The sequence below is a fragment of the Rana temporaria genome, chromosome 13 (genome assembly GCF_905171775.1).
Source record: "Rana temporaria chromosome 13, aRanTem1.1, whole genome shotgun sequence".
In the NCBI taxonomy this organism is placed as follows: domain Eukaryota; kingdom Metazoa; phylum Chordata; class Amphibia; order Anura; family Ranidae; genus Rana; species Rana temporaria.
The window spans coordinates 113,755,458-113,775,914 of NC_053501.1; the positions used below are offsets into that span (position 1 = coordinate 113,755,458).

General features: G+C 45.6%; 1 protein-coding gene and 1 non-coding gene across 2 annotated transcripts in view; one reads left to right on the top strand and one right to left on the bottom strand.

The window, feature by feature from the left end:
• Positions 1–20,457, bottom strand: part of LOC120920127 (Fc receptor-like protein 5) — a 52,692-nt gene that overhangs the window by 17,494 nt on the left and 14,741 nt on the right. Inside the window, exons 4-6 of the mRNA XM_040332041.1 lie at positions 16,858–17,115; positions 3,762–4,043; positions 3,290–3,616 (exon numbers count right to left, since the gene is read on the bottom strand). Coding sequence (XP_040187975.1) covers positions 3,290–3,616; positions 3,762–4,043; positions 16,858–17,115 — 867 coding nt within the window. The remainder of the gene's footprint in view (positions 1–3,289; positions 3,617–3,761; positions 4,044–16,857; positions 17,116–20,457) is intronic.
• Positions 4,995–5,151, top strand: LOC120921442. The gene has a single exon (XR_005744876.1). It is a non-coding gene; the product is annotated as a U1 spliceosomal RNA (small nuclear RNA).

Below are 20,457 nucleotides of genomic sequence, written 5' to 3' on the forward strand. Positions count from 1 at the left end.
GGACTAAGGACACAGATTCCCCAGGAGACAGAGGCTCCTCTCCATTCATAAACTGAAGCAGTGATCACTGACTCTGTTCATTCTGAAAAGAAGGAGCTGGGTTTACTGGCTCCTACCTCCACTCCATCCTGACAGATTGAGGACAGAGGGGGCAGAGGAGGACATGGACGGAGACACTGAGCACAGAGGGGAAGAGCAGCACAATGGAGGGGGACACGGAGCACGGAGAGGGAACATGAAGTGGAGCACGGACGAGGAGAGCAGCACAGTGGAGGGGGACATGAAGCTCGGAGGGGGGACACAGAGCGGGGTGCAGACGGTGAGAGCAGCACAATGGAGGGGGACACAGAGCACGGGGAGGACACGGAGCAAAGCGCGGATTGCGAGAGGAGCACAATGAAGGGGGACACGGAGCTCGGAGGGGGGACACGGAGCGCGGATTGCGAGTGCAGCACAATGAAGGGGGACACGAAGCTCGGAGGGGGGACACGGAGCGCGGATTGCGAGAGCAGAACAATGGATGGGGACATGGAGCACAGAGGGGGGAGCGGAGCGCGGACGGGGAGAGCAGCACAATGGAGGGGGACATGGAGCACGGAGGGGGGAGCGGAGCGTGGACGGGGAGAGAAGCACAATGGAGGAGGACATGGAGTACAGAGGGGGGACACGGAGCGCGGAGGGGGGACACGGAGCGCGGATTGCGAGAGCAGCACAATGAAGGGGGACACAGAGCACAGCGGGGGGAGCAGCACAATGGAGGGGGACATGGAGCACGGAGGGGGGAGCGGAGCGTGGACGGGGAAAGCAGCACAATGGAGGGGGACACGGAGCACAGAGGGGGGACACGGATCGCAGATTATTATTATTATTATTATTATTATTATACAGGATTTATATAGCGCCAACAGTTTGCGCAGCGCTTTACATCAGGGAAGACAGTACAGTCACAATACAATCAATACAGGAGGGATCAGAGGGCCCTGCTCGTTAGAGCTTACAATCTAGAAGGGAGGGTCAAGTGGAACAAAAGGTAGTTAGCTGTGGGGGATGATCAGATGGACTCAAATGAAAATACAGTTATGTGTGGGAAGGGTAGGCTTCTCTGAAGAGAAGGGTTTTCAGGGATCCTCTAAAAGCTGATAGAGAAGGAGATAGATGGATAGATTGGGGTAAGGAGTTCCATAGGCATGGAGAGGCTCTAGAAAAGTCCTGGAGACGAGCATGGGAGCAGGTGATGAGAGAGCTAGAGAGTAGGAGGTCTTGAGAAGAACGAAGAGAACGTACAGGTTGGTATTTAGAAACTAGGTCAGTGATGTAGCTGGGGGCAGAGTTGTGGATGGCTTTGTAGGTAATTGTTAGTATTTTAAATTTAATTCGTTGGATGAGCGGAAGTCAGTGGAGGGATTGACAGAGAGGAGTAGCAGAGACAGAGCGGTTGGTAAGGTGGATTAGTCTGGCAGCAGCATTCATGATGGACTGAAGGGGGGATAGAGTATGCAGAGGTAAGCCAATGAGGAGGGAGTTGCAGTAATCGAGGCGAGAGATGACCAGGGAGTGAATTAAGAGTTTTGTGGTGTCATTGGTTAGAAATGGGCGTATTTTGGAGATGTTGCGAAGGTTGAGGCGGCAAGATTTGGACAGTGATTGAACGTGAGGCTTAAAGGAGAGTTCAGAGTCCAGGACTACTCCTAGGACCTTGACATGTGGGGATGGGCAGATAGTTGTACCATTAATTTTGACAGAGAGATCAGGGGAAGAGGCACGTGGGGGAGGAAAAATTATAAGTTCCGTTTTGGATAGGTTGAGTTTGAGGAAGTGATGTGACATCCAAACTGATGTGACATCCAAACGGATTGTGAGAGCAGCACAATAGAGGGGAACACGGAGCACAGAGGGGGGACACGCCAGGTGGACAACGCACAGAGGGGGTACATCTGACCAGCGGAACCACAAGTGTAGCAGGAGCCGGGCACGCAACCCAAAGACAAGCTGGTGAGCGGCTGTCCAAACCCGATACTGCCAAATACACCAGGTGCTGGTTAAAGCACCTCCTTTGTGAGTAGTTTGATTTTAAATATTTTTTAAAGAAATAAAACTTTTAAAACATACTATACTATGATGAGCCCCCTGTTTTTTGAGGCACAAAGGAAAATCTTGTGAAAGAGGAAAAGAGGACACGATCGATCATAACGGAATAAGGCTTTGGGCTTATTACCAGCTGGGGTCTGGTGAGTGTGTATTTCAGCAATTGGTGGTGGTAGCACTTGTTTCCGTCGGGTGGAAGAGATAGCTGCACCCTAGATGTATGAGATATAACTCCAGGACAAATTACCACAAAACTTTTTCCCTTTACTGGATTCCAAACTGACAAGTTGCTGGTTTTCCAGGCAATCTTGGAGTTGTGTTATACAGGCACATGAACTTTAAAAAGCTTTTTGCACATATGTTATGACTTTGCACTTTATATCCATATTTATATATATATTTATATTAATTCAGATCTGTTTGTTGGTAAACTAGTTGCACACAGTATCACGTATATATCTCATATGTTTAACAGAATGAAATTTTGATATTTATTTAGTCACATGATTGTCATTTATTTACTTATTTAAATCTTGTTTGGTGGCACAGTAGTTGCACTTAGCACTACGCAATAGTACACGCTTGTGACAGCTGGATATTGCAATTTATTTACTTATTTATTTATTTGTATAGTTATTTATTGTGTTTTATCACGCATATCACTGCACTGGATTCAGCACTTTATTCTATTAAGATTTAATTTACCAATTTGTGTCATCGCGTATTTAGACCAGCGCAGTAACCACATTCTTTTGCAAGCACCGATCACTGCTGTAAAGATTTCACTAAAGCAGATGAAAAGGGGAGAGGGGGTCCAGGGAGAAGCTGTCAGGCTTTATAGAAATCTTTACAGGGAGATCGGTGTTTGTAACTCCCTTGGCCGCACCTATTATCCCTGACTGTACAGGTATCGGGTGAAGCATCGGAGCATTTGCCCGAGTACACGTACTCGGGCAAATGCTCGGTATTGGTATCGATACCGATAGGAGTATCGGGCCAACCCTGATTAAGACTAAAACCAAGCCCAGCCTTTGGCTACTTTTCCTTGGGTGCTAAAGAATGTGTCCAGTCACTGATCAACTGAGCAAAGGCGAGGAGATGGTGCACATTCGGGTTTCATGTAAACCTTCTCCTTTCACCTGCATGAGTAAAGCACAGGTTCACTTTAATGAACAAACTTCCCAGATCAGTTTCTCAGGCTCACCTTTGATCTGAACAGGAAATGCGTTGCTGTCCTTCCTTACAGTGTCAGACGCCGTCCTCACTTCACAGGTATACTTCCCAGAATCCTCCAGCTTAGCTGACGTCACTTTGTATGTATCAGATACATAATATCCCTGCACAGTCCATCCATCTCTGTATTTATTGGATATACTGAATTCCCGCACAGTCCGTCCATCTCTGTAGAAGGCAAAGTGCAGCTCTGTGCCGCCTCTGAGAGGATCCAGTCTGGTGTCACATCTCACCGTCATCTCATCTCCTTCTATTACCCTGGACGGGGTCACTTTTATTTGTGGAGGAGAGAAGAGCTCTGGAAGAGGAAAGGATGACAATGATTGGTCAGTATGAGTTCTATTGCCTCATCATGTGACTGTCAGGGAAAAAAGAAATAAAAAGTGTGTATAAGGATAATGTATGATTGGGCCAAAGACATTCATTCAGGTTTACACCCTCACCATATATCTGGATATGGATCTCATCACTCATCTTCCTCACAGTGTCAGACGTCGTCCTCACTTCACAGGTATAATTCCCAGAATCCTCCAGCTGAGATGACCGCACTCTGTATGTATTGGATATTCCGAATTCCCGCACAGTCCGTCCATCTCTGTAGAAGGCAAAGTGCAGCTCTGTGCCGCCTCTGAGAGGGTTGAGCGTGGTGTGACATCTCACCGTCATCTCATCTCCTTCTTGTATGGAGTAAGGAGAAGATTGTATTTCCGGAGTAGGGAACAGTTCTATAATGATAGGAAAAGATTACAATGTGTAAAGTTTTATTACTTGCATAGGATAAAATGTGACCGGACCTCTCTTATTTTCAATGATTTCCACCCAACTGTAGAATCAAGTGTAAGCTCCTGTGACGGCCAACATATCATGCATTTCACTACAGGAAACCATCACAGCATGAACATATTATTTCTACTTTGTTATCGGATTAGGGTTTGGTTCACTTATGTTATATCCTTATGTAGCATTACCCCCGGAGGAGCTGCTGGATGTTTGGGCGGCGTGTTACCTCATGGCTCCTCCGAAATTCCTAGGGGTGAATGATGTGTAGTACATCTAGTAGAAGTAAAGGAATGTCCATGACAGGTGCTCTTTGCTGTGCTCTTTATTACCTAACCGGGTAAAAACAGTAAACTTGTGGTGAGGAAAATAAAGTTGAAGAAGAAAGGAGAACAGCAGATTCAGGCGTAATGATAGGAAACAGTCCTTCTCCCAAACGTAACACGTCTCTGCGCCACTCCCGCCAGAGTGGGTTTAGCGTACCCTGACAGGCCTCTCTCACTGACCTGGCAGCCGGAGTATCACTTGGACAATTGTAGGATAAAGTCTCTGCCACAGACCCTCCTTGGTGAACTTGAACTTGAGGACAAGTCTCTGCCACAGACCCTCCTTGGTGAGCCTCAGAAAGATTCCTCTGCCACAGGCCCTCTCTGGATTGAATTCTTGGAGATATCTCTCCCTAGATGAATCTCCTTCAACTTGTCGCCCAGGTACCGACCGACAGGTGATCAATCCCTCAGTGTCCGGCTACCTCGATCCCCAGTGGTTTATCCAGGCCCTTTTGGACCGCCAGCCTCTCAATGGCGCTCCTCAGACCGACTCCCCACTGAACAGCAGTACAGCTTGGGATCCTCAAAGGTGGGAACCCAGTCACTCACTGGGTCCCCGTCACGGTTCAGATACTTACCTGGCAGGGGAGACACCATGATCATGAAGGTGGTTCTCCCAGGGCGAGGCATGGCTATTGCACACTCTAGGCCGTGCTTAGTGGTTGTCTTCCCTGCCGCTTCTCGGCCTTTTGGCTGGGACTGGGTGTGGTATCTGTCCTTATCAGTTGTCAGCGGAGCGCTGAAGCACCTCCTACATGGGGAGGGTGGATGCAATCCAATGACGTCATTGCACCTGGAAGGATGGTTTCAGCAGGGACTACTGGGGGCCGGCCCATGGTTGAGTCTGAGCCATCTGGAAGGGTGCTCCTGGTGAGGATGGGTACTGCGCTTGGTCTTGGTCTTTTTGCCGAGTTCTAGTCTGGCCTTCTGGCTGGCTGGTGTAAGTGCTATCTCTGTCAGCGATCCGGTTGGAGGAGCTGGTAATGCCCTGTGATATGACGGGGTAGAGCCATGCAAATCCGCTGGGTTGACGGAGGGTCTGGAGGGGCTAGTATTGATGGAGGCTGTTATCTGAGCGGCAGTTCTCCCCAAGAAAACCTTGAAGGGCTCTCTAGCTGGCAGGGGTGGAGGTCTGCACTGGCCGGTCGGGGGATCGGATATGGAACGAAAAGCCTATGGTGCATGTGCCCCTGGAGTGGCAGTCCAGGGGTATCTGAAGATCACTGTGTGTGAGGGACACATTGATTTAAGATACCACGGTCACTGCACCAGATACACGCTTTTTTTTAGCACCTGCCTCCTGGGCCGGGCCTTTTGGCTAGGACCGGAGGAATTTTTTATTCCTGGCCGGAGGGCCTGGTCATTGTTTCACCACAATGGCCACTTCTTTCACTCTCCTCTCCACTATCCCTTCCCCCACTTTATTTTATTTAAGCCTGTGTTTGTCACTTTTTTGTCCTTTTTTGTTGTGCACGTTTTGTCACTGTGTGATTAGTAGGGTGCGGGTCCTCGGGCCAGCCCTGAACGTCTTGGGAGTGGGTGGACATGGCCAGGGCCGATCCTAGGGTCACATGCGCCTGGGTGCAGAAATATTTCTGGCGCCCCTACAAGGGCATGGTCACCTTACTAACTCCTCCCCCTTTACAAATGTTTCTATGGCAACGATTCAAACACAGAGATGCTCCCCTAAGGAGTTATCGTTACACTGGGATCCTTACATGATCTCTTAAAAAAAAAAAAATACAGAAAGAGAAGCAGAGTATTTTATTGGACCTAGAGGGGGGGGGTCTCTTTAATGGACACAGAGAGGGCCTCTGTTAGAGAGTCTGTTTAGAAAGACCCCCCCAGACATAATACAGGAGATGGTCAGAGACTGCAGACATGGTACAGGAGATTAATGCAGCCTCACCAGTGCCCATAAAAATGCAGTCTACCATTGCTCACAATTGCAGCCTACCAGTGCCCACCAAATGTAGCCTTATTAGTGCCCACCAATTGCAGCCTACCAGTGCCCACCAAATGTAGCCTTATTAGTGCCCACCAAATGCAGCCTACCAGTGCTCACCAAATGCAGCCTTATAATTGCTCGCCAATTTCAGCCTACCAGTGCCCCTGGATCACACAGAAGAGCAATATCCTGCTGTCACAGAGCTTGGATTTGATTCGCCTGGTCAGCCACTGTAACAAAAGACACACACACACACACGTCAGTTTTCATGGACTTCGCTTGCTCAGCAGGGATGGCTTCGTTGAGCCGACAGATGACAGGTCCGTCTCTGCACACAGTGGAGAGATGGACCTTTTAGAGCTCCGCTCTCCTCTATGAGGGATTGGATGAAAACAGATCCTCCTGTCCGTTTTCATCCCATCTGCCAGAGGGATGGAAAATAGGGTTTCCATCCACCTGGATTAGCGGATTTGGATGTCAGCGGACATGTCACCACTGACATCCGTCACTCCATAGAGGTGAATGGAGCGTCCTGCCAGGTCCGCCTGAAAAACTGACAGACCTGAACGTGTGAAAGGATCCTAACTCACTCCTCATTCTTTCCATCTCTCTGTCCATCCACCTCCCCCAACACTCCACTACTCTTTCCATTATAAACAAATAAAAAGACTCCAATGCACTTCCACACCAAATCTGCTCACTACTTACAAAAAAATATATGAATAAACACCTTAAGACCATCAAGCGTAATAATCAAATATATAATTATCATACATTTCATAAAACACACTATACAACACCAGCACTTTTCATCTACAAAACCAGCCTGATCTGTGATATTGCTCCTGCCTCCCCTCTCCTGGCATGCTGACACATGAGGTGGTCATACAGGAGAGGAGGCTGTGCCTGGTGAGCAGATAATGGGTAGGGAGTAGGACAGGGAGGTGTAATAGAGATTGGGGGGGGGATCTCAGAAAACATGCTCCCTTTAGAAGCAGAGCAGTACACAGCCACACATAAAAACGATCTTGTGTAACAACATGAGACAGGAGCCTGCTACACAGAGCCCATCCTCCTCTCCCCCTCCTCCTCCCCACTAAGATAAGCCACCGACAGGACTGTCTGCATGTTTGGCTAGCTTACCTTAGGCTAGGCTGAACTCCATCCTCCACTGCAGGCTGCATGGCTCCACTCCTCCCCTCTCAGCATCTCCTGTGAGGAACTTGAATAAGGCGCGCTGAGAGAAAGGGGGAGGGTACAAGTAACTGCACTCTTTCGGATCATAAGACTCTCAGTCTCTGTCAGCTGCGGCTGGAAGCTGCACATGAGTAGTACGTACTGCAACATTCCTAGATCGGAACCAGCCCTGATGGGGCCCCATCAGCACTTGTGGCCCCTGGGCACTGCCCGCTCAGTAAGACGGCCCTGCCCCCACCTCTGTTCAACACAGTCCCCCCCCCCCCCCACACACAAATCAGTTTCTTTTCTGTACGACCTCCAACTCCCCCCCCCTCCCATCTGTTCCCCTGTGTGTGAGCCAGAGGGGGTGGTGGACTCACCTCGAGGAGAGCGACTCTGCAGCCTGTTATCCTACAACAGATCTCTCACGATCCAGGAGGAGGGAGGGGAAATCGTGGCAAGCCCAGGCAGGGTTACATGCAGTCAGGGATCCCAGTTCCATCTCACCCGCCCCAGCCGACTCCATGTAAATGCAGCACTTTCCGGGCTGCTCCTTGTCCCGGCTCTCTCCCCTGTTCCGATTACTGATGCTGCTAGCACAATGCCGACCAACAGTGCTCCTAAAACTTTGGCGCCCCCTGCCCTCTGGCGCCTGGGTGCAGCGCACCCTGTGCACCCCGTCTCGGATCGGCCCTGGACATGGCCTTCTGCCTTAGTTCGCCTGCTCTCATGGGGTCTCCCTTCGGGGGAGCCCCACCTAGTACTGGGAGGGTTCTGTTTCGGCAGTCCCTCCGAGGAAGTTGGGTCCGTGTCGGCTTCGGTTGCTCGGACCACAGTACCTCAGTCCCTGTCTGGAGCCTAACGCCCCGGGGGATCAGGGTTTGGGTCCCTCTTCACAGGAGGACCACTTGACGTTGCACCCGTCTGCACGTTTTTGTGAACACTCTTTATGTGTGTGCACATTTTTTCTGCACCGGGTGGAGTTTTTTGGGTGTGTTCACACGCCATAGGCTTTTCAAAAAAAAAAAAAAACATGAATGAATGAATGAATGAAAAATTTATAAAGTGCGGCACATGCGAACTGAATCGCTTCTCACTTTAAGAGAGGTTCTTTGTGCGGTTAATTCATGCAAGGACTAACACTCAGTTAAAGAGTTTAAAGGAAGAATTGTTATTCATGAGTCAGGAGTTACATAGGACTGTTGCAAGAATGAATGCTCTGGAAGAGAGGCTAAGTGCAGTTGAAGACATGCTGTTTCCAATGCAGGGGGAACTTAAAGGGCTACAGGAGTTAACGGACCTTCAAGCGGCCAAGTTAGACGCAATGGAAAACAGACTTCGGAGAAACAATGTGAGAGTGGTAGGTCTGCCAGAGCAGTGTGAGGGCATAAATCCTATCACTTTTATGGAGAACTGGTGTAGCGAAATTTTTGGCTCTGATAGTTTTTCACCCTTTTTTTCTATAGAGAGGGCCCATAGGGTCCCCTCTAGGGTACTCCAACAAGGAAAGTATCCAAGGCCTATGCTACTAAAGCTGCTTAATTACACAGATAAGATGATCATGCTACAAAAAGCTAGAGAGCTGGGGGACATTACATATAACGGAGCAAGAGTTTCAATATACCCCGATTTCTGACCAGATCTACAGAAAAGGAGAGCTGAGTTTATACCAATCAAAAAGTCCCTTCAGAAATATAGAATCACATATTCTCTTTTGTACCCGGCTCGTCTGAGAGTAGTAGCTTTGGGCAGGACTATCTTTTTCAATGACCCAAGGGAAGCCTCAGATTGGCTGGAGGCAAATAAATCAGCTCTATAGTTCCCCAGAGACAGGGGGGGGGCTAGGTCTAACGAGGAAAGAGGAAGATGAAAGCCCACATAAGTAAGAAGGGAGTGAGTTACTGGCCATCACCTCTTGGAATGTACGAGGAATGGGGGACCCAATCAAGAGATCATCAGTTATGTCACTACTGGAAGATAGTACGCAGGGATTGATATGTTTGCAAGAGACACATTTGACCAAGGACTCAGTTTCAGTACTGAATAGTCGCAAACTTCAATCCCAGTTCCACTCGGTCCATTCCTCCTACTCAAGGGGGGTAAGCATACTGGTGGGGAGGGGTGTGACATTTTCTTGTACTGAGTCTCAGATAGATGACCAAGGTCGTTATATATTTCTTTCCTGCTTAATCGAGAATAGCCCATATGTTTTGGCCAATATGTATATCCCCCCACCATTTAAGCTAGATGTCTTACATAAGCTCCTCGAGTTCATACTTGATAAAACAGCCGTTCCTGTGATAGCAGTAGGGGATTACAATGAGGTCCTGGATAGAAGCCTGGATAGATTTCCTCCTGGAAAAAAAACTGGGGAGGGGCGATTAGCTTGATTCCTGGAGGAAATAGGGTTGAGGGATATATGGAGAACTTATTTCCCACAGGACCGCCAATATTCGTGCTACTCCAGCTCCCATCATACACTTTCCAGAATAGATTTGGCTGCGGGTAGTGAAAATGTAATACCCCTGGTAAAGAGAATATATTACGGCCCCAGAGGGGTCTCGGACCACTCCCCTCTGGTGCTAAAAATAAAGACTGGAGCTAAAGTCTCCCGCAATGAATGGAAATTTAACCCAGGTTGGTTGCAGTTGATTGGTGACTTAGGAACCCTGGAGGCTAAACTAAAAGAGTATGTATATATTAATACAGGATCTGCTCCGATGGGAATAGTCTGGGACTCTCTGAAAGCCTTTATGCGAGGCTTACTAATTCAGCAGGTTGCCAGGGTAAAAAGAGAAGGGAGAGAGCAGGAGGGTAAATTGGCCCGTGAGTCCACTCAAGCAGAACTGAGATTTATCGAACAGCCCACTCCTGACACGCGGGAAGCATGGTTGACAAAACAGCTAGAGTATAGAACAGCTACTCTGAGAAGCGCCAAGAATAAGAGAACTCTACAAAGGCAATGCCAGTTTGGCGAGGGAGAGAAGGTAGGACGGATCTTATCACACCTGAGCAGAACTAACTCCCCCTCGTCAAATATTCTAGCAATAAGGACAATAGTGGGAGAAATCTCTACGGACGGCCAAGCGATTCTACAAACGTTTTGCGAATATTACAAGGAATTGTATAGATCTAAAGGGGGGGCTGGGAGAGAAGCTATGCAAGCCTTCTTTCAGAAAATAGCAGTCCCCACTCTACCTCAGGAGGACAGACATGCCCTAGAAGCACCAATCACTTTAAGCAAAATCCAACAAGCAGTAACGGAGATGCCAAACCAGAAATCCCCTGGTCCGGATGGGTTACCTATAGAGGTATATAAGAAATTCGGCGAGACGTTGCATCCAGAGTTGTTGAAGGCTCTGGAGGGAGCTGAAAATGGAGGTACACTCCCCCGATCAATGTTGGAAGCAACGATTATATTAATCCACAAGGAGGGGAAAGAAAAATTGATGCCCTCATCCTACCGCCCAATTTTTTTGTTAACCACCAATGTTAAGATCCTAGCTAAAATCTTAGCAACACGCCTAAACAGATTTATTAGTAGCCTCATTCACCCAGACCAATCAGGGTTTATACCAGGCAGGGCAACAACTACTAATATAAGAAGAACTTTTTTAAATATACAAATACCAACGGACAATGAAAGACCTGTCTCTTGATGCCGCTAAGGCATTCGATAGCCTCGAATGGAGTAACTTATGGGAAGTATTGGAGAAATTTGGCATTGGACCTCGCTACATAGGATGGGTTAAATTACTATACAGTGAGCCAAGAGCTAAAATAAAAATCAATAATAAGACGTCGGAAGTTTTTCAGTTGGAGCGAGGGACGAGGCAGGGGTGTCCTCTATCCCCCCTTCTGTTCGCCCTCGCTATGGAACCACTCGCAATAATGGCCAGGGCGAGGTCGGACATAATGGGGTTTAGAAGACACCAAGGAGAAGACAAGATTGCACTATTCGCAGACGATATCTCGTTTTTCCTAGGGGATGTTGAATACACTCTAGACAAAGTGATGCAACTGGTAGTTGACTTTGGTCATTTCTCAGGTTTGTCAATTAACTGGGAAAAATCCGCCCTCCTACCACTGGATCCAGCTGATCTCCAGCTCTTGCCAGGCACCTCTCAATTAAGCGTGGTCACAAAACTCAAATACTTAGGGATTTGGATAACGAAAGATGTCACCCAATATGCGAATTTAAATCTCGCCCCATTGCTATCAAAGTGGAAAAATAAATGCGATATTTGGAAAAGACTTCCCCTTTCTGTAGCAGGACGATGCAACCTAATAAAAATGTTGTGGCAGCCACAATTATTATACATGCTCCATAACGCACCCTTATGGTTAGGATACACATGGTTCAAGAAAGTAGAATCACTATTTAGAGAACTTATATGGAGAGGAGGCCAAGCCAGGATAGGCTTGCAAACACTTCAACTACCAGTAAAAGAAGGGAGTATGGCGGTTCCACACCCAAAGCTATATTTTATTGCTTCACAATTGCAACATTTGGCAGGGTGTGGAACCGCTGAGAGAGATGGCTCCATCAGCCGTTTGATGTTAACAAATAACCCTCACAAACTGTTGGTGGAAGCCTTATGCCGCGTACACACCATCGTTTTCTGCGATGGAAAAATGCGACGCTTTATGTGCTTTAAAAAAACGTCATTTTTCAAACTTCAATTTGAACAACGACGTAGCATACACACCATCGCTTTTTCACAACGCTCTAGCACAGCGCAGTTCCGTCAATCACGCACGACGTCACTATAAAGGGTCGTTTCCATGCGGAAGACGGCCTCTTTTGCTGATATCGTGTTGCTGCGTGTTAGTAAAAGTTTGGTGAGATACGATTCGTGGACCAATATATATATTTAAAATGTTTAAGATGGAAGATACAACTAAATAACAGAACACAAACATAAACATTATCTAACAAGAAAGAAACTAATTAAAAGCTTGTCATAACTATGCAACAAGATCAGCCGCAACAAACGTCCATTTCTGGGTAGCAGTTAAAAGCAGGGGTTAAAGAAGCGCTTTCTTTTCTTGTCTTATAAGCTGAAAAACACCTTAACGAATGTGCTGATTCCATTCTGAACAGTCGTTTTACATGAATGAGCGCTGCCGTCTCCTAACTTGCTTCTGAGCATGCGCGGGCTTAAATCGACGTTTTTACGTACACACGGTCAATGTTTAGAACACAGAAAACGACGTCGGCCAAAAACGACACATAAAATTGAAGCATGCTTCAATTTTTTTCTGTCGTTTTTTAGAAGACATAAAACGACGTTTTTGCCCACACACGGTCAATTAAATTGACGTTTTTGAAAATGACGTTTTTTTCCATCGCAGAAAACGATGGTGTGTACGCGGCATTAGAGGCAGATTTTTTCCCCTACAAACACCCAACAGTAAAACTAGCTATCAAAGTATGGCATATAACAAAGACCTTACTGGGATATATTGGCCTAACAGAATTTTCACCCCTATGGAAAAATAACAACCTACAGGAAGTAACAAGTATAGAAGAATCAAGTGAGTGGAAGAGACAAGGTATAACCCGCTTAAAGCACCTGTTCGAGGGCAACACCCTAAAAACATTTCTGGATCTAATTAGGGAATTTAATATCTCAAACAAAACATTTTACAAATACTTGCAGGTTCGCCATGCTATCCAAGCACAATTTAGCTCCAAACCAATCATATGGACCCAGATTCCATTCCTTCTTAAGGTAATCAAGGCAAGTATTGCCAAGGGCCTAATATCAGTAGTATACAATAGTCTGAGTGCTAGTGCGATAAGCAGTGCAGGCCCGGCCAAGAGTAAAGCAGCGTGGGAAAGAGATTTGGGAATAATATCACTCGAACAGTAGGATAGGATCCTTCAACAAGGCGCATTGGTCTCAATTGATCCAGCGCAAAGACTGTCCCACTTGTTCTTACTACACAGGGTAAACTATACCCCGCACAAAATGTTTAAAATGGGGTGGAGACAAAACAACGAATGCCCGAGATGTAAAGATAAAGCGGATCTAATACACATGGTCTGGAAGTGCCCCAAACTCTATAGCTACTGGATGGAAATAGTAGAGGATACATAAGGCATTTGGAACATCCCTTGATCCAGTGGCTAGGACCTGCCTCTTGGGGAGCATAGAGGACACAAGAGTCCCTCAAGGCAGCGGGGAAGCTATACTGAGATGCCTCTTCCAGGCACGTAAGACGATAGCCCAAAAATGGCTGGCGCAGACTCCTCTGTCAGTAGTCAATTGGCTAGCATCCATGAAACTAACAATTTCAAATGAAAGAGTGTATTTTATCAGACAGGGGAATTATGGGAAATTCGAAAGAATATGGGGGCCGTGGCAGAGGACGATGGGGAACCTAGACTAGGGGAACCCGAGAAAATGTTCTCTGGACATCATCCCCCCCCCCCCCGGCAGCGATGGCTGGCACCCATTACGGCTAGGGTGGGACTGCCGGGAGCTCCGATAGGGTTACGCACCCCAGGGAACTTGTCCTCTCATATTAACACAATGAAAATGTGTTAACAGAAAAGCGCAGGGGCCTCCTCCCTTCTCTTCTTGTCTTCCTGCACAGCAGATCAACTAAAAGGGGTTAGGCCTTGTACACACGACCGAACATGTCTACTGAAACTGGTCCGCGGACCAGTTTTAGCAGACATGTTCGGTCGTGTGTGCGGCCGAGCGGACAGGTTTCCAGCGGACATTTGTCCAGCCGACCGTTTTCCGGCGGACAAATGTTTCTTAGCATGCTAAGAAACATGTCCGCTAGAATCCTGTCCGTCGGACATGTTCGGTCGTCTGTACAGACTCACCGTACATGTATGAGCGGCCGCCATCCCTCGCATGCGTCAAATCACTTTGACGCATGCGTGGAAGCATTGAACTTCCAGGGCCGTGCACGTCGCCGCGGCCGTTTTCCGCTGGGATTTTGGTCTGATGGTGTGTACAGCCATCAGACCAAAATCCGGCAGCGGACATGTCCGATGAAAACGGTACGGGGCCTAATACGCTTCCTTAGTTAGGGGTAGGGTGGGGGGATGGGAGGGGGTAAGAATAGATTTATGGCTAAGAGACATAGCAGGCATCAGGCACCCTCGGGTATACAAGCTAGGAATATGGTCAGTATTGGCTGTAGATGCTGTCTCTCCTCTGTTCTTCTTTGGCTTGTATGTATTCTTGTATGTTGTAACACTGTTACCTGTTTAAATATGCGCTTGATGTACCAAGTCATTTTAAAATCAAATAAAAAACAATTAAACAAAAAAAAAAAAGATCATTATTAATTTCTGGAGTGCTGAACAGATCTATAAAAGATAATGAAAATTCTGTGAGTTGATTTTTTTTTTATTTACACATACAGTATAGATAGAGCCTTATAGGGCCAAATCAATAGATTGTTACTGAGAACTGTGCGTGCCCAATGAATTTTGGCTGTATTTTCTCTAATAGATTAATTCCTGTGATCATCCCCGCCACCTAGGGGCCAAAATGCAGTATATTTTCTCATTGAGGTATTTAAAGCGGGGGTTCACCCTAACCTTTCGGGTAGTGAATCCCGCGGGAGTCGGCGTTCCTATGCAGCAGTTAGTGATTGACTTGATGACAAAAACTACTCACCCGTCGCATAAGGAGCATCACACTTTGCCGGAAAGAAGCCAAACATTGAGTCGGCGCTATACGGCGCCTGCGCACCGACGTTCGGCTTCTTTCTGCAACTCTTGACGCTCCTTATGCGACGGGGGGGGGGGGTAGTTTTTGTCATCACGTCAATCACTAACTGCTGCATAGGAACGCCCACTCCCGTGGGATTCACTACCCGAAGCCGGCTAAGAAAATAGCTATACGAGGTATGTACAGCAAAAAAAAAAAAAAACATCTGCATACTGTCAATGTCGGAATTGAGCTCAATGTAATGTTAGAAAATTGTTTTTAGGGTGAACCCCCGCTTTAAGAAAACGAAAAAAAAACATTTGCCCACTAGATGGAGCTAACGATATAAGAATGATTACGTTAGTAGGATTACAGCCAAAATGAGTTTGAACTCAGCTGTGTAACATTCATCCAACGAATGTGTGATAAATAGACACATTTGCTTTGGCTATATTATGAGAGGGGTAAACCCCCTGTCAGGTTTTTATTGGCGTCTGTGTCCCCTCTGTGGGGACTTACTTCTGTCTATTTGTCCTGGTGACCATTGTCACTAGGACTGAAAATGAGGGAAGATCCAAAATGTTAAGTTGTCACCGGGAACAGGAGGTGAAGGGAAATCTTTCAGTGGGGACCATTGTTTCCATTACAACTATCCAAAATAATATGTCCCCTCACTTTTGAGAGATTGCTTCGGGACGGGGGGCGGTGAGGTTCCTTTAACTGGACAAAGAGCAAAAAAATAAAGGTACAAGTTACATACGTGTCATCAGATGATGACCATTTTCCAGAAAAGTCACAAACAGAAAACAGAAAATATCCTTGTAAAAGAGAGACCAGGTAGGTTTATTGGCTTATGGCCAGACTGGTACTAGTTTTGGCTTATGATCCATATTGGCTTATGGCCAGACTGGCACTAGTTTTGGCTTATGATCCATATTGGCTTATGGCCAGACTGGTACTAATTTCGGCTTATGACCCATATTGGCTTATGGCCAGACTGGCACTAGTTTTGGCTTATGATCCATATTGGCTTATGGCCAGACTGGTACTAGTTTCGGCTTATGACCCATATTGGCTTATGACCAGACTGGTACTAGTTTTGGCTTATGATCCATATTGGCTTATGGCCAGACTGGCACTAGTTTTGGCTTATGATCCATATTGGCTTATGGCCAGACTGGTACTAGTTTTGGCTTATGATCCATATTGGCTTATGGCCAGACTGGCACTAGTTTTGGCTTATGATCCATATTGGCTTATGGCCAGACTGGTACTAGTTTCGGCTTATGATCCATATTGGCTTATGGCCAGACTGGTACTAGTTTCGGCTTATGATCCATATTGGCTTATGGCCAGACTGGTACTAGTTTTGGCTTATGATCCATATTGGCTTATGGCCAGACTGGTACTAGTTTCGGCTTATGATCCATATTGGCTTATGGCCAGACTGGTACTAGTTTGTCTGCATGACTGTGATGGAGATAGTAAGCTCTTTTGGATACTGTTGTCAGTTTTATTTTGTCTGTAAAATGCTGAACAATAAACAGCTTACATGAAAATAAGTGAAGTGAAAACTGAAAACAGAAATTCAAAATGGTCACAATTAAGGTGAGAAATAGAAAGTTACCTTGTACATTAATGTATTTTTCAGCTGATTTCCATTGATCTTTAATAACAAAGTCAAAATATTTTTCACATTTATAAGTCCCACTCATACTTGTGTTTACATTTGGAATGTGTAAAATATCATCCGTGGATCCTGATAATTCATTATCTTTGTAAAAATGTGTTACTCCTGTGGCTGTAGAACCCGGCCGGTTGTGGCACCTCAGACTCAAGGAGTCCCCTTCTATAATATCGGATGGTGCTTGTAGGATGAGATAGTCTATAAGAAAGAAAGGACAATATTAACGCCCATTTCCAGGAAAACATTTTTAAGAAAGGGGAGATGAGCCCCATGTGGGTATTTTATTAAGCTGGAGATTTATTTGGTCAATCAGAAACAAACATTGGGGGAGATTTACTAAAACTGTAGAGTACAAAACCTGGTGCTGCTGAACATGGGAGCCAATCTGCTGGAACCAGGAAGTCAGATGTCAGGACGGAGCGGCAGTGATCTCGCTGGCTATCACAGCAATGATATGTCATCGCTGGATCGCCAGGAGAAGGTAAGAGGACGCCGCTGCAGGCTCTGCAAAGCTACCCCGGGTGTGACTCGGGGTTACCGATCCTAGCAGAAAAAACAACCCAGAGTCACGCCCAGGATTACCGCCAAGGAGGTTAACCTAGGCAGCTCCACCACAAGGTGGATTCCCCCTAGATAAGGGGCAAGTGTCTCCACTAGAATATGAAACCAAAAGGAATTGAGCCAGTTGGTCATTTTAAATCTGCTAGCATTTTATTGTTGATAAAGTTCAGATCTCTGGACAACAAAAGATTTGGGGGCCAAAATATCCCTCTCTATCAGGACAAAAACAAGACACGTTGGGGTTGATTTACTAAAACTGGAGAGTGCAACAGGTGGTGCAGCTCTGCAGAGAAACCAATCAGCTTCCAGGTTTCATAGTCAAAGCTTAATTGAACAAGCTGAAGTTAGAAGCTGATTGGCTACCCAGTAGGCTGCACCAGATTCTGCACTCTCCAGTTTTAGTAAATCAACCCCCATTGATAGTCATAATTAGTGTTGCTCACGAATATTCGCATTGCGAATATTCGACTCGAATATAGCATATTCGAGAAATCGCGCTATATTTCGAATTTCGCGGTGAATATTCGCAATTCCGAATATTCGCATTTTTTCAATTTGATTTTTAAAACAGATCACATCCTATCGACGTCTAAAAGCATTGCTGGTATGATTAGAGACCCTGGGCCGAGTAGCTAAGCTGAGGCGATCCTTTTATGTTGCCAAATTGAAAAAAAAAACATTGCGAATTTTCGCTAATGCGAATGCGAAAATGATTGCGAATTTTCGATAACTGTGGTAGGAGAACTCTGATTGTCTCTGATGCAAAAGGGGGGGGGCTTTGTGTATGTTTCTGTTATGAATATTTGTATGTTTGATATTATTTTTTTTTGTAAGAAGGAAAAAATTGCGCATACCTTAAAAAAAGGGGAGAATACAGCAGCAACTCAAAAATGTTATACAACATAATTTAATACAAGACAGAAAATGGAGTCGCTCTACAAGAATAAAAAATATGTCTAGTGACAAGACATGTGGGCAAATTATAAAATAAGCAAGCGCAAATAACTTGTGAAATACACAGTGAAACAAATATATAAAGAAATATAGTCCCAATAATAGAAAAATAATCTTTCATAAAAATGTCTTTGATATGTGAAGTGAAAAAAAGTCCAAAGCATGCAGCATGAACGTGTTCAATCTTCAAGGTGTTTGATTGACAAACGGCTGTGACAGATGGATAGAGTAAAGAATCACCACCAATGCAAAACACTTTTTATTTTCTATTGTAAAATATCAAGAATATTCTGAGCCAATCAGAGTGCTCCTTCCGCATTTGCCGAATATTCGCAATTATTTTGTATTGTAAAATATCAAGAATATTCTGAGCCAATCAGAGTGCTCCTTCTGCATTTGCCGAATATTCGCAATTATTTTGTATTGTAAAATATCAAGAATATTCTGAGCCAATCAGAGTGCTCCTTCCGCATTTGCCGAATATTCGCAATTATTTTGTATTGTAAAATATCACGAATATTCTGAGCCAATCAGAGCGCTCCTCCAGCATTTCTCGAAATTGCGCAATAAATATCGCATTCGCATGTTGCGATATTTCGATAAAATATCACGAATATTCTGAGCCAATCAGAGCGCTCCTCCAGCATTTCTCGAAATTGCGCAATAAATATCGCATTCGCATGTTGCGATATTTCGATAAAATATCACGAATATTCTGAGCCAATCAGAGTGCTCCTACCGCAGTTATTAAAAAAATCGCAATTATTTTCGCATTCGCAATAGCGAAAAATCGCAATCATTTAATTTCGATAAAATATCACGAATATTCGAATTTAGCGAATATATCTCGAATATTCGAATATATATTCGAGATATATCGCGAAATCGAATATGGCATATTCTGCTCAACACTAGTCATAATAAAAAAGGTAAGAAATAAACAAATAAAAAGGATAACTGAGCAGGGTAGTTAAAACTATAAAGTACGGGACAGCATTGGATTTCTGTCAGGATCAAAGATTCTTATTGAACAGATATATAAAAAAAAAAAAACACTTTAAATAATAATTTTAACCACTTGCTGACTGCTGCATGCCAATATACGTCGGCAGAATGGCAGCGGTAGGCAAATGAACGTACCCATACGTCCGCTTTAAGAAGCCGTGCGAAGCATACACGCGTGCGCCGTACTTTCCGTGACCGTTCCCGTGGGCCCTGCAAACTGGATGTTCGCCGGCGGCTCGCAATCATGTTACGGAGAGCCAGAATGGGGGGTTGCCTGTGTAAACAAGGCATCTCCTTGTTCTCCCTAGTGACAGAACACTGATCTTCTGCTCCCTGACATCGGGAGCAGTGATCAGTGTCGTGTCACAGTAAGCCCCTCCCCCACACAGTTAGAATTACTCCCTAGGACACACTTAACCCCTTCCTCATCCCCAAGTGGTTAACCCCTTCACTGCCAGTGTAATTTTACACAGTAATCAGTGAATTTTTATAGCAGGGATTGCTGTATAAATGTGAATGGTCCCAAAATAGCGTCAAAAGTGTCCAATGTGTCCGCCGCAATATCACAGTCACGATAAAAATCGCAGATTGCCGCCATTACTAGTAAAAAAAAAATATATAATAAAAATGCCATAAAACTACCCCCTATTTTGTAGATGCTAAGGGCCAGATCCACAAAAGGGATACGCCGTCATATCCCTGTTTCTATCTTTGGAACTGATCCACAGAATCAGTTTCTCATAGTTAGGCAGAAGATCCGGCATGTGTAAGGGACTTACACTGCCGGATCTTAGGATGCAGTACCGCATCCGCCGCTGGGGGCATTTCTCGTCGAAATGCCGCTTCGGGTATGCAAATTAGCACTTACGGAGATCCACAAAGCTTTTACGCTTCGTTTTTTCTCCGTAAGTATTAAGTTGCATGTGTAAAATTAGGGCTGCTTTTACAAAGTGTAAACTGTTTACACCTTGTAAAAGTAGACCCTTCTTACCCGCGACGCTGTTATTTTTTTTTTTTTTT